General features: G+C 37.7%; 2 protein-coding genes across 2 annotated transcripts; one reads left to right on the plus strand and one right to left on the minus strand.

The window, feature by feature from the left end:
* Window positions 1-1,489: 1,489 nt before the first annotated feature.
* Window positions 1,490-2,385, plus strand: LOC138140760 (ATP synthase subunit a-like). The gene is given in 1 exon segment (XM_069061713.1): window positions 1,490-2,385. A coding segment is annotated over 1 exon segment (672 nt). The 5' UTR covers window positions 1,490-1,504; the 3' UTR covers window positions 2,177-2,385.
* Window positions 2,386-3,750: 1,365 nt separating this feature from the next.
* On the minus strand, window positions 3,751-4,862 carry LOC138140759 (NADH-ubiquinone oxidoreductase chain 5-like). Its single transcript, XM_069061712.1, has one exon. The coding sequence runs from the start codon at window positions 4,842-4,844 to the stop codon at window positions 4,149-4,151; it is 696 nt and encodes a 231-aa protein (XP_068917813.1). The 5' UTR covers window positions 4,845-4,862; the 3' UTR covers window positions 3,751-4,148.
* Window positions 4,863-13,548: the final 8,686 nt, after the last annotated feature.

Here is a 13,548-nt window from a genome sequence, read left to right on the forward strand (position 1 = left end):
CCAATTCTTCAATTGATATTATATTACACGACACCTACTATGTAGTAGCACATTTCCATTACGTATTGTCAATAGGAGCAGTATTCGCCATCATGGCTGGACTAGTTCACTGATTCCCCCTTTTCACGGGTCTGTCACTAAATCCTAAAATATGTAAAATTCAACTAGCAACAATATTCACAGGAGTGAATTTAACCTTCTTCCTTCAACACTTCCTTGGACTAAGAGGAATACCACGACGATACTCAGATTACCCTGATGCATATACAATATGAAATATCGTATCATCAATCGGATCAATTATTTCCCTAATTGGGGTCCTATTCCTAGTATTCATTATATGAGAAAGATTTTCATCGTCACGTAAAAGAATTATACCAATAAATATAACATCGTCAATTGAATGACTACAATCAATACCTCCCTCAGAACATAGATATTCTGAGCTCCCAATACTTTCTTCAACCTTCTAATATGGCAGATTAGTGCAATGGATTTAAACCCCATACATAAAGATTAAACTTTTTTTAGAAATAGCAACCTGAAAAATATTATTACTACAAGATAGTGCTTCTCCATTAATAGAACAGCTATCATTCTTTCACGATCACACCTTACTTATTCTAGTAATTATTACTATTCTAGTAGGGCAATTAATAGCGGGATTATTTTTCAACAAATTAACCCACCGGTTCTTATTAGAAGGACAAATGATTGAATTAATTTGAACAATCTTGCCAGCAATTACTTTAATTTTTATTGCGCTTCCATCTCTACGACTAATTTATATTCTTGATGAAACTAATAATCCAATAATTACAATCAGAACAATCGGACACCAATGATACTGATCCTACGAATATTCAGACTTCAGATCAGTCGAATTCGATTCATACATAATCCCAGAAAATGAAATAATAAACTTCAATTTTCGATTACTAGATGTAGACAATCGAATAGTAGTACCATTCTTATCACAGATTCGTATACTAGTATCAGCAGCAGATGTAATTCACTCATGAACAATTCCATCACTAGGAGTTAAAATTGATGCAACCCCTGGTCGTTTAAACCAAGTTAGATTCACACCTACTCGATCAAGATTACTATATGGACAATGCTCAGAAATTTGTGGAGCAAACCATAGATTTATACCAATCGTAGCAGAAAGAATCTCACCATCTTTTTTTATTAAATGAATTAAAAAAATAATTAACCTGTCATTAGGTGGCTGAAAGTAAGCCCTGGTCTCTTAAACCATTTAATAGTGTATAACGAACACTTCTAATGAAAAATTTAGTTAAATAATAACATTAACTTGTCAAGTTAAAGTAAATATGATATATTAATTTTTAATACCACAAATAGCACCACTAAATTGATTAACCCTTATAATTATGTTTATTTCAGCCCTAATTCTATTTAACATTATAAATTATTACTCAACTTCATACTACGCAAATATAAAAAAAAGAAGAAAAGAAAAAAAAACAATCAACTGAAAATGATAATAAACCTATTCTATTCCTTTGACCCCTCATCTAATTGATCAATATCATTAAACTGATTAAGAACAGCAATTGGACTAATAATTATCCCGTCCAGATTTTGATTTATTCCATCACGACCAATAATTTTATGAAATAAAATCACTACCACTCTTCATAAAGAATTCAAAACCTTGATCGGTGAAAATATCAAAGGATCTACCTTAATAATAGTATCACTATTTAGACTCATCATATTTAATAATTTTCTAGGCCTATTTCCATATATTTTCACCAGATCAAGACACATAGTAATAACTTTAACACTAGCACTCCCTCTATGATTAACTTTTATAGTATTTGGATGAATTAATAATACAGTACACATATTTGCACATCTAGTTCCACAAGGAACTCCTCCAGTACTAATACCATTCATAGTATGCATTGAAACCATCAGAAACGTAATCCGTCCAGGAACGCTTGCTATTCGATTATCTGCAAATATAATTGCAGGACACTTATTAATAACTCTTCTTGGAAACACTGGAACAGTAATAGCTACTTACATAGTAAGAATCCTAATTATTGTACAAATCGCCCTACTACTACTTGAATCAGCAGTAGCAATCATCCAATCATATGTCTTCGCAGTATTAAGTACACTATACTCAAGAGAAGTAAACTAATGTCAAATAAAAATCACCCTTTTCACCTAGTAGATGTAAGGTCTTGACCAATTTTAGGATCACTCAGAGCACTAACAGTTATATCAGGACTAATTAAATGATTCCATATATTTAACCCGTCTTTATTATTTATTGGACTAACATCCATAATTATAATTATATATCAATGATGACGAGACATTACACGTGAAGGAACGTTTCAAGGACAACACACTTATATAGTAACAATAGGATTACGTTGGGGAATAATTCTTTTTATTACCTCAGAAGTATTCTTCTTCCTATCCTTTTTTTGAAGATTCTTCCACAACAGATTGGCTCCCGCAGTAGAAATCGGAATACTTTGACCACCAAAAGGAATTAACCCGTTTAACCCAATTCAAATTCCCTTACTAAATACATTAATTCTTCTAACATCCGGATTAACAGTAACATGAGCTCACCACAGATTAATAGAAAACAACTTCAAACAAACAACCCAAGGACTAACACTAACAGTAATTCTTGGAATTTACTTCACTATTTTACAGGCCTACGAATATGTGGAATCACCCTTTACCATTTCAGACGCAGTATACGGAGCATCTTTCTTTATAGCAACAGGATTCCACGGATTACACGTTATTATTGGCACAACATTCCTACTAACCTGTCTTATACGACACATCAATAACCACTTCTCACAAATTCACCATTTCGGGTTTGAAGCAGCCGCATGATATTGACACTTTGTAGACGTAGTATGACTATTCCTTTATATTTCAATTTACTGGTGAGGCAGATATTTACGTAGTATAAAAATTATTTTTAACTTCCAATTAAAAGATCTACAAATAGCGTAAATAATTATTATCCTAACCATACTATCAACAATTATTATAGCAATTGCTATAGTACTAATTATAGTACTAAACATCACCTCAAAAAAATCATTTGCTGACCGAGAAAAAAATTCACCCTTCGAATGTGGGTTCGACCCAAAATCAACTGCGCGATTACCATTCTCTATGCATTTCTTCCTTATTGCAATCATCTTCTTAATTTTCGACGTAGAAATTACCTTATTGTTTCCGTTGATAATTTCTATAAAATTTAACAGAATAATAATATACTTTTCAACAACTATAATTTTCGTAATCGTCCTACTAGTAGGTTTAATCCACGAATGAAGTCAAGGAGCCCTTGACTGAACAAACTAGGATAATAGTTAATAATAACATTTAAGTTGCATTTAAAAATTATTGAAAAAATCAATTTATCTTAAATAAGAAGCAATATAAATGCGCTTAGTTTCGACCTAAGAATATGGCCTCAAGCCCTTATTTTTAATTGAAACCAAAATAGAGGTTTATCACTGTTAATGATACCAATGAATTTAATTCCAATTAAAGAAATATAATAAATATTAAGCTTCTAACTTAATTATAAAGCATGGGTTGTTTGTATTTCTAATTTATATAGTTTAAATAAAACATTACATTTTCACTGTAAAATTAAATAATTTTTATAAATACTTAAAAATTAAAAATTTCCCCGACATCTTCAAGGTCGTGCTCTAACATAAGCTATTCAAGTAAAAAAAAGTAATTATTATTAACCAAATTAACACCATAATAAAAAACATCTTAATTCTATTAAACATTAAAAATTGAAACCTTTTAGACCTATTAACTAAAACATTATAAATTTGACGAGCACCATAATATTCAGATCACCCTTGATCTAAATTTTTATACAAACAAGAACCCATAATAATAGGATAATAATTAATGCCAAAAGTTGAAATTATAGGCATATTCCACATACTAGCAAAAAATCAGGAAAACCCATACATAGACAAAAAAATATTTTTATAAGACAAATAAAATTTAGAAAATTCATAACCAATTCAAGCCCCTAAAAAAATAAAAAATAAAGCCATAACCTTTATATAAAAAGGTAAAATAATAATATAAGGAACAGGTATTAAAACTCAAACCAAAAGACTCCCCATAAAAACAACAGTAAAAATTAATCCACTCATACCCTTAAGCATAAGATAGCCTCTCTCAGAAATTATATTAAAAGAAACAAAATTAAAATTACCCAAAATAAAATAATAACTAAGGCGAACCCTATAACAAACAGTCAACCCAATAGAAACATAAAAAATTATATAAATATAAAAATTTAAATAACCCATTCTTATAATCTCCAAAATTAAGTCCTTAGAGTAAAAGCCTCTGAAAAAAGGTAAACCACATAAAGAAAGATTACAAATACTAAAGTAAACACAAGTAAGAGGCATAAAATTAACCAGTCTCCCCATAAAACGAATATCCTGACAATTGCCCACATTATGAATGATATTTCCTGAACACATAAACAATAATGCCTTAAATAAAGCATGAGTAAGAAGGTGAAAAAAAGCAAGCTTATAACCACCCAAAGCAAGAATTCTTATTATAAGACCAAGCTGACTAAGTGTAGATAAAGCAATAATTTTTTTTAAATCAAACTCAAATCTAGCGCCCAACCCAGACATAAACATAGTTATTCTAGAAATAAATAATAAAATATAACAAAGTGAATCACTAAAGACAAAATTAAAGCGAATTAGAAGATAAACACCTGCAGTAACAAGAGTAGAAGAATGAACAAGAGAAGAAACAGGAGTAGGAGCTGCCATCGCAGCAGGCAACCAAGAAGAAAAGGGGATTTGAGCTCTCTTAGTTATTGCAGCTAAAACAATCAAATAACTAATAATATCCATATAAGTATCTCCTTTAAGCTCTCACAAAAAATAAATATAATTTCATCCTCCATAATTTAACATTCAAGCAATAGATATTAAAATAGCAACGTCCCCTACACGATTTCTAAGAGCAGTTAATATCCCAGCATTATAAGATTTAATGTTCTGATAATAAATAACTAAACAATAAGAAACTAGCCCAAGACCATCCCAACCCAATAAAATTCTAATTAAATTAGGACTAATAATAAGCAACATTATAGCAGAATTCCAGGTTCCAAGAGGCTAACTTTCCTCTAAATACGTTTTTTCGCTCGCAACTGTGTAGGATCACGAAAAACTAAGTGCGAATCGGAATTTCGTCGTGGAACTTGTACATTTCGAAATAAAACGACGCAAGAACTACAGAATTCCAGGTTCCAAGACGCTAACTTTCCTCTAAATACGTTTTTTCGCTCGCAACTGTGTAGGATCACGATAAACCAAGTGCGAATCGGAATTTCGTCGTGGAACTTGTACATTTCGAAGTAAAACGACGCAAGAACTACAGAATTCCAGGTTCCAAGACGCTAACTTTCCTCTAAATAAGTTTTTTCGCTCGCAACTGTGTAGGATCACGAAAAACTAAGTGCGAATCGGAATTTCGTCGTGGAACTTGTACATTTCGAAATAAAACGACGCAAGAATGACAGAATTCCAGGTTCCAAGACGCTAACTTTCCTCTAAATACGTTTTTACGCTCGCAACTGTATAGGATCACGAAAAACTAAGTGCGAATCGGAATTTCGTCGTGAAACTTGTACATTTCGAAGTAAAACGACGCAAGAATTACAGAATTCCAGGTTCTAAGACGCTAACTTTACTCCAAATACGTTTTTTCGCTCGCAACTGTGTAGGATCACGAAAAACTAAGTGCGAATCGGAATTTCGTCGTGGAACATGTACATTTCGAAGTAAAACGACGTAAGAACTACAGAATTCCAGGTTCCAAGACGCTAACTTTCCTCTAAATACGTTTTTTCGCTCGCAACTGTCTAGGATCACAAAAAACTAAGTGCGAATTGGAATTTCGCCGTGGAACTTGTACATTTCGAAGTAAAATGACGCAAGAATTACAGAATTCCAGGTTCCAAGACGCTAACTTTCCTCTAAATACGTTTTTTCGCTCGCAACTGTGTAGGATCACGAAAAACTAAGTGCGAATCGGAATTTCGTCGTGGAACTTGTACATTTCGAAGTAAAACGACGCAAGAACTACAGAATTCCAGGTTCCAAGACGCTAACTTTCCTCTAAATACGTTTTTTCGCTCGCAACTGTGTAGGATCACGAAAAACTAAGTGCGAATCGGAGTTTCGTCGAGGAAACTTGTACATTTCGAAGTAAAACGACGCAAGAACTACAGAATTCCAGGTTCCAAGACGCTAAGTTTCCTCTAAATATGTTTTTTCTCTCGCAACTGTGTAGGATCACGAAAAACTAAGTGCGAATCGGAATTTCGTCGTGGAACTTGTACATTTCGAAGTAAAACGACGCAAGAATTACAGAATTGCAGGTTCCAAGGCGCTAGCTTTCCTCTAAATACGTTTTTTCGCTCGCAACTGTGTAGGAACCCGAAAAACTAAGTGCGAATCGGAATTTCGTCGTGGAACTTGTACATTTCGAAGTAAAACGACGCAAGAACTATAGAATTCCAGGTTCCAAGACGCTAACTTTCCTCTAAATACGTTTTTTCGCTCGCAACTGTGTAGGATCACGAAAAACTAAGTGCGAATCGGAATTTCGTCGTGGAACTTGTACAGTTCGAAGTAATACGAGGCAAGAATTACAGAATTCCAGGTTCCAAGACGCTAACTTTCCTCTAAATACGTTTTTTCGCTCGCAACTGTGTAGGATCACGAAAAACTAAGTGCGAATAGGAATTTCGTCGTGGAACTTGTACATTTCGAAGTAAAATGACGCAAGAACTACAGAATTCCAGGTTCCAAGAGGCTAACTTTCCTCTAAATACGTTTTTTCGCTCGCAACTGTGTAGGATCACGAAAAACTAAGTGCGAATCGGAATTTCGTCGTGGAACTTCTACATTTCGAATTAAAACGACGCAAGAACTACAGAATTCCAGGTTCCAAGACGCTAACTTTCCTCTAAATACGTTTTTTCGTTCGCAACTGTGTAGGATCACGAAAAACTAAGTGCGAATCGGAATTTCGTCGAGGAACTTGTACATTTCGAAGTAAAACGACGCAAGAACTACAGAATTCCAGGTTCCAAGACGCTAACTTTCCTCTAAATACGTTTTTTCGCTCGCAACTGTGTAGGATCACGAAAAACTAAGTGCGAATCGGAATTTCGTCGTGGAACTTGTACATTTCGAAGTAAAACGACGCAAGAACTACAGAATTCCAGGTTCCAAGACGCTAACTTTCCTCTAAATACGTTTTTTCGCTCGCAACTCTGTAGGATCACGAAAAACTAAGTGCGAATCGGAATTTCGTCGTGGAACTTGTACATTTCGAAGTAAAACGACGCAAGAATTACAGAATTCCAGGTTCCAAGACGCTAACTTTCCTCTAAATACGTTTTTTCGCTCGCAACTGTGAAGGATCACGAAAAACTAAGTGCGAATCGGAATTTCGTCGTGGAACTTGTACATTTCGAAGTAAAACGACGCAAGAACTACAAATTTCCAGGTTCCAAGAGGCTAACTTTCCTCTAAATACGTTTTTCGCTCGCAACTGTGCAGGATCCCGAAAAACTAAGTGCGAGTCGGAATTTCGTCGTAAAACTTGTACATTTCGAAGTAAAACGACGCAAGAATTACAGAATTCCAGGTTCAAAGACGCAAACTTTCCTCTAAATACGTTTTTTCGCTCGCAACTGTGTAGGATCACGAAAAACTAAGTGCGAATCGGAATTTCGTCGTGGAACTTGTACATTTCAAAATAAAACGACGCAATAATTACAGAATTCCAGGTTCCAAGACATTAACTTTCCTCTAAATACGTTTTTTCGCTCGCAACTCTGTAGGATCACGAAAAACTAAGTGCGAATCGGAATTTCGTCGTGGAACTTGTACATTTCGAAGTAAAACGACGCAAGAATTACAGAATTCCAGGTTCCAAGACGCTAACTTTCCTCTAAATACGTTTTTTCGCTCGCAACTGTGTAGGATCACGAAAAACTAAGTGCGAATTGGAATTTCGTCGTGGAACTTGTACATTTCGAAGTAAAACGACGCAAGAATTACAGAATTCCAGGTTCCAAGACGCTAACTTTCCTCTAAATACGTTTTTTCGCTCTCAACTGTGTAGGATCACGAAAAACCAAGTGCGAATCGGAATTTCGTCGTGGAACTTTTACATTTCGAAGTAAAACGAAGCAAGAACTACAGAATTCCAGGTTCCAAGACGCTAACTTTCCTCTAAATACGTTTTTTCGCTCGCAACTGTGTAGGATCACGAAAAACTAAGTGCGAATCGGAATTTCGTCGTGGAACTTGTACATTTCGAAGTAAAACGACGCAAGAACTACAGAATTCCAGGTTCCAAGACGCTAACTTTCCTCTAAATACGTTTTTTCTCTCGCAACTGTGTAGGATCACGAAAATCTAAGTGCGAATCGGAATTTCGTCGTGGAACTTGTACATTTCGAAGTAAAACGACGCAAGAACTACAGAATTCCAGGTTCCAAGACGCTAACTTTCCTCTAAATACGTTTTTTCGCTCGCAACTGGGTAGGATCACGAAAAACTAAGTGCGAATCGGAATTTCGTCGTGGAACTTGTACATTTCAAAGTAAAACGACGCAAGAATTACAGAATTCCAGGTTCCAAGACGCTAACTTTCCTCTAAATACGTTTTTTCGCTCGCAACTCTGTAGGATCACGAAAAACTAAGTGCGAATCGGAATTTCGTCGTGGAACTTGTACATTTGAAGTAAAACGATGCAAGAATTACAGAATTCCAGGTTCCAAGACGCTAACTTTCCTCTAAATACGTTTTTTCGCTCGCAACTCTGTAGGATCACGAAAAACTAAGTGCGAGTCGGAATTTCGTCGTGGAACTTGTACATTTCGAAGGAAAACGACGCAAGAACTACAGAATTCCAGGTTCCAAGATGCTAACTTTCCTCCAAATACGTTTTTTCGCTCGCAACTGTGTAGGATCACGAAAAACTAAGTGCGAATCGGAATTTCGTCGTGGAACTTGTACATTTAGAAGTAAAACGATGCAAGAATTACAGAATTCCAGGTTCCAAGACGCTAACTTTTCTCTAAATACGTTTTTTCGCTCGCAACTGTGTAGGATCACGAAAAACTAAGTGCGAATCGGAATTTCGTCGTGGAACTTGTACATTTCGAAGTAAAACGACGCAAGAACTACAGATTTCCAGGTTCCAAGACGCTAACTTTCCTCTAAATACGTTTTTTCGCTCGCAACCTGTGTAGGATCACGAAAATCTAAGTGCGAATCGGAATTTCGTCGTGGAACTTGTACAGTTCGAAGTAATACGACGCAAGAATTACAGAATTCCAGGTTCCAAGACGCTAACTTTCCTCTAAATACGTTTTTTCGCTCGCAACTGTGTAGGATCACGAAAAACTAAGTGCGAATAGGAATTTCGTCGTGGAACTTGTACATTTCGAAGTAAAACGACGCAAGAACTACAGAATTCCAGGTTCCAAGAGGCTAACTTTCCTCTAAATACGTTTTTTCGCTCGCAACTGTGTAGGATCACGAAAAAGTAAGTGCGAATCGGAATTTCGTCGTGGAACTTGTACATTTCGAAGTAAAACGACGCAAGAACTACAGAATTCCAGGTTCCAAGACGCTAACTTTCCTCTAAATACGTTTTTTCGCTCGCAACTGTGTAGGATCACGAAAAACTAAGTGCGAATCGGAATTTCGTCGTGGAACTTGTACATTTCGAAGTAAAACGACGCAAGAATTACAGAATTCCAGGTTCCAAGACGCTAACTTTCCTCTAAATACGTTTTTTCGCTCGCAACTCTGTAGGATCACGAAAAACCAAGTGCGAATCGGAATTTCGTTTTGGAACTTGTACATTTCGAAGTAAAACGAAGCAAGAACTACAGAATTCCAGGTTCCAAGACGCTAACTTTCCTCTAAATACGTTTTTTCGCTCGCAACTGTGTAGGATCACAAAAAACTAAGTGCGAATCGGAATTTCGTCGTGGAACTTGTACATTTCGAAGTAAAACGACGCAAGAACTACAGAATTCCGGGTTCCAAGACGCTAACTTTCCTCTAAATACGTTTTTTCGCTCGCAACTGTGTAGGATCAAGAAAATCTAAGTGCGAATCGGAATTTCGTCGTGGAACTTGTACATTTCGAAGTAAAACGACGCAAGAACTACAGAATTCCAGGTTCCAAGACGCTAACTTTCCTCTAAATACGTTTTTTCGCTCGCAACTGGGTAGGATCACAAAAAACTAAGTGCGAATCGGAATTTCGTCGTGGAACTTGTACATTTCGAAGTAAAACGACGCAAGAACTACAGAATTCCAGGTTCCAAGACGCTAACTTTCCTCTAAATACGTTTTTTCGCTCGCAACTGTCTAGGATCACAAAAAACTAAGTGCGAATTGGAATTTCGTCGTGGAACTTGTACATTTCGAAGTAAAATGACGCAAGAATTACAGAATTCCAGGTTCCAAGAGGTTAACTTTCCTCTAAATACGTTTTTTCGCTCGCAACTGTGTAGGATCACGAAAAACTAAGTGCGAATCGGAATTTCGTCGTGGAACTTGTACATTTCGAAGTAAAACGACGCAAGAACTACAGAATTCCAGGTTCCAAGACGCTAACATTCCTCTAAATACGTTTTTTCGCTCGCAACTGTGTAGGATCACGAAAAACTAAGTGCGAATCGGAATTTCGTCGTGGAACTTGTACATTTCGAAGTAAAACGACGCAAGAATTACAGAATTCCAGGTTCCAAGGCGCTAACTTTCCTCTAAATACGTTTTTTCGCTCGCATCTGTGTAGGATCACGAAAAACTAAGTGCGAATTGGAATTTCGTCGTGGAACTTGTACATTTCGAAGTAAAACGCCGCAAGAACTACAGAATTCCAGGTTCCAAGACGCTAACTTTCCTCTAAATACGTTTTTTCGCTCGCAACTGTGTAGGATCACGAAAAACTAAGTGCGAATCGGAATTTCGTCGTGGAACTTGTACATTTCGAAGTAATACGACGCGAGAATTACAGAATTCCAGGTTCCAAGACGCTAACTTTCCCCTAAATACGTTTTTTCGCTCGCAACTGTGTAGGATCACGAAAAACTAAGTGCGAATCGGAATTTCGTCGTGGAACTTGTACATTTCGAAGTAAAACGACGCAAGAACTACAGAATTCCAGGTTCCAAGAGGCTAACTTTCCTCTAAATACGTTTTTTCGCTCGCAACTGTGTAGGATCACGAAAAACTAAGTGCGAATCGGAATTTCGTCGTGGAACTTGTACATTTCGAAATAAAACGGCGCAAGAACTACAGAATTCCAGGTTCCAAGACGCTAACTTTCCTCTAAATACGTTTTTTCGCTCGCAACTGTGTAGGATCACAAAAAACTAAGTGCGAATCGGAATTTCGTCGTGGAACTTGTACATTTCGAAGTAAAACGACGCAAGAACTACAGAATTCCGGGTTCCAAGACGCTAACTTTCCTCTAAATACGTTTTTTCGCTCGCAACTGTGTAGGATCAAGAAAATCTAAGTGCGAATCGGAATTTCGTCGTGGAACTTGTACATTTCGAAGTAAAACGACGCAAGAACTACAGAATTCCAGGTTCCAAGACGCTAACTTTCCTCTAAATACGTTTTTTCGCTCGCAACTGGGTAGGATCACAAAAAACTAAGTGCGAATCGGAATTTCGTCGTGGAACTTGTACATTTCGAAGTAAAACGACGCAAGAACTACAGAATTCCAGGTTCCAAGACGCTAACTTTCCTCTAAATACGTTTTTTCGCTCGCAACTGTCTAGGATCACAAAAAACTAAGTGCGAATTGGAATTTCGTCGTGGAACTTGTACATTTCGAAGTAAAATGACGCAAGAATTACAGAATTCCAGGTTCCAAGAGGTTAACTTTCCTCTAAATACGTTTTTTCGCTCGCAACTGTGTAGGATCACGAAAAACTAAGTGCGAATCGGAATTTCGTCGTGGAACTTGTACATTTCGAAGTAAAACGACGCAAGAACTACAGAATTCCAGGTTCCAAGACGCTAACATTCCTCTAAATACGTTTTTTCGCTCGCAACTGTGTAGGATCACGAAAAACTAAGTGCGAATCGGAATTTCGTCGTGGAACTTGTACATTTCGAAGTAAAACGACGCAAGAATTACAGAATTCCAGGTTCCAAGGCGCTAACTTTCCTCTAAATACGTTGTAGCGTTACGAAACGCCACAATGGCGATTGGCCGGAGTAGGAGGCCACGAGGTCCTACTTATGCTCGCGGGGCTAATAGATCGCAGTTCGAAGACCCGGAACTAGCAGTTAACGCACGGCATTTGGCAGCGCGACGCGCCCACCCTGCCTTCAAGTTTTTTACGTCGCTCATTCCGGAAGCGGAAAGTTTCAATTTAGAGTCATTTGTGCCAGCCACCACGGGGGGGCTGGAAGAACACATGTTACCCCCGCAAATGTCAGGCTGAGGTGGCCTCACGCCTCTAGGTTGGCGAGCTGCAACCTATCTTTCAGAACCCCACTTTCACTTTCTCTTTCTCTTCACTTTCTCTTCTTCTCTTCTCAGCGATAGGTGACCGTACGGCAATGTTGGGTCCCTTTTCCTCTTTAGTAACTTGCCGGAAAGTCATCTCCTTCTTTTCAACCCCATCTTTCTTCCTGTCCTTTTTTTGACCTGCGAGTTACGGCAATTAACATCAGGATAGACGTGCACGACTTACCGACACAATACCGTCCAAAATCTGAATTCTCCCGCTCGGTATAATTTCGAGGTAAACAAACCGACGCCATGACGGTCCACCTGTCATGACACGCGCACGTGTAGTACCACCGGAAATGCACATTTTTGATTGCGCAGTACCACGCAAGCGCAGCCCGCCTTATAGCACAACTGAATAAGGTCGAGAATCGCGCGCGTGACGATTTTCGCGATTTATGGGACTGCGGTACCGAGATTAAAAATGCGGAAGTCGGACACTTCGTCGAGAGCCGTCGAAGCGACGCCAGCGAAGCGCCTTTTAGAGTTCGTGGTCGAGTGACCCCTCGCACTATAGAGGTAATTATCGTTCAATTTTGAATTCATTTCACTAAGACCATGTATTAGGGGTGGTTCGATCCAGTTTAGAGTCAATCCCGTTTGGATGAATTGATCCAGTACCGTATCGCAACTTTAGAGTACCGAAAATTTTTGAGTAAAGGAGTGCCGGAAGGACTTCGATTTAGCGCCAAGAACCCCCTTTTTCGCTGAAAGGGATCGTTCGCAGGGCGATTCGTAGCCAGATCGTTCGCAGGGCGATTCGTAGCCAGATCGTTCGCAGAGGCGATCGTTTATTTTGAGCACCGTATCGCCAAGGTCACACCGCAAGTCAAAAGGACGCTATTCGAGGAGACAACAGACCCGTCATAAAGCTAAGTCGCCATAATTTTTTACCG

The sequence above is a fragment of the Tenebrio molitor genome, unplaced genomic scaffold (assembly GCF_963966145.1).
Source record: "Tenebrio molitor unplaced genomic scaffold, icTenMoli1.1 SCAFFOLD_206, whole genome shotgun sequence".
NCBI lineage: Eukaryota > Metazoa > Arthropoda > Insecta > Coleoptera > Tenebrionidae > Tenebrio > Tenebrio molitor.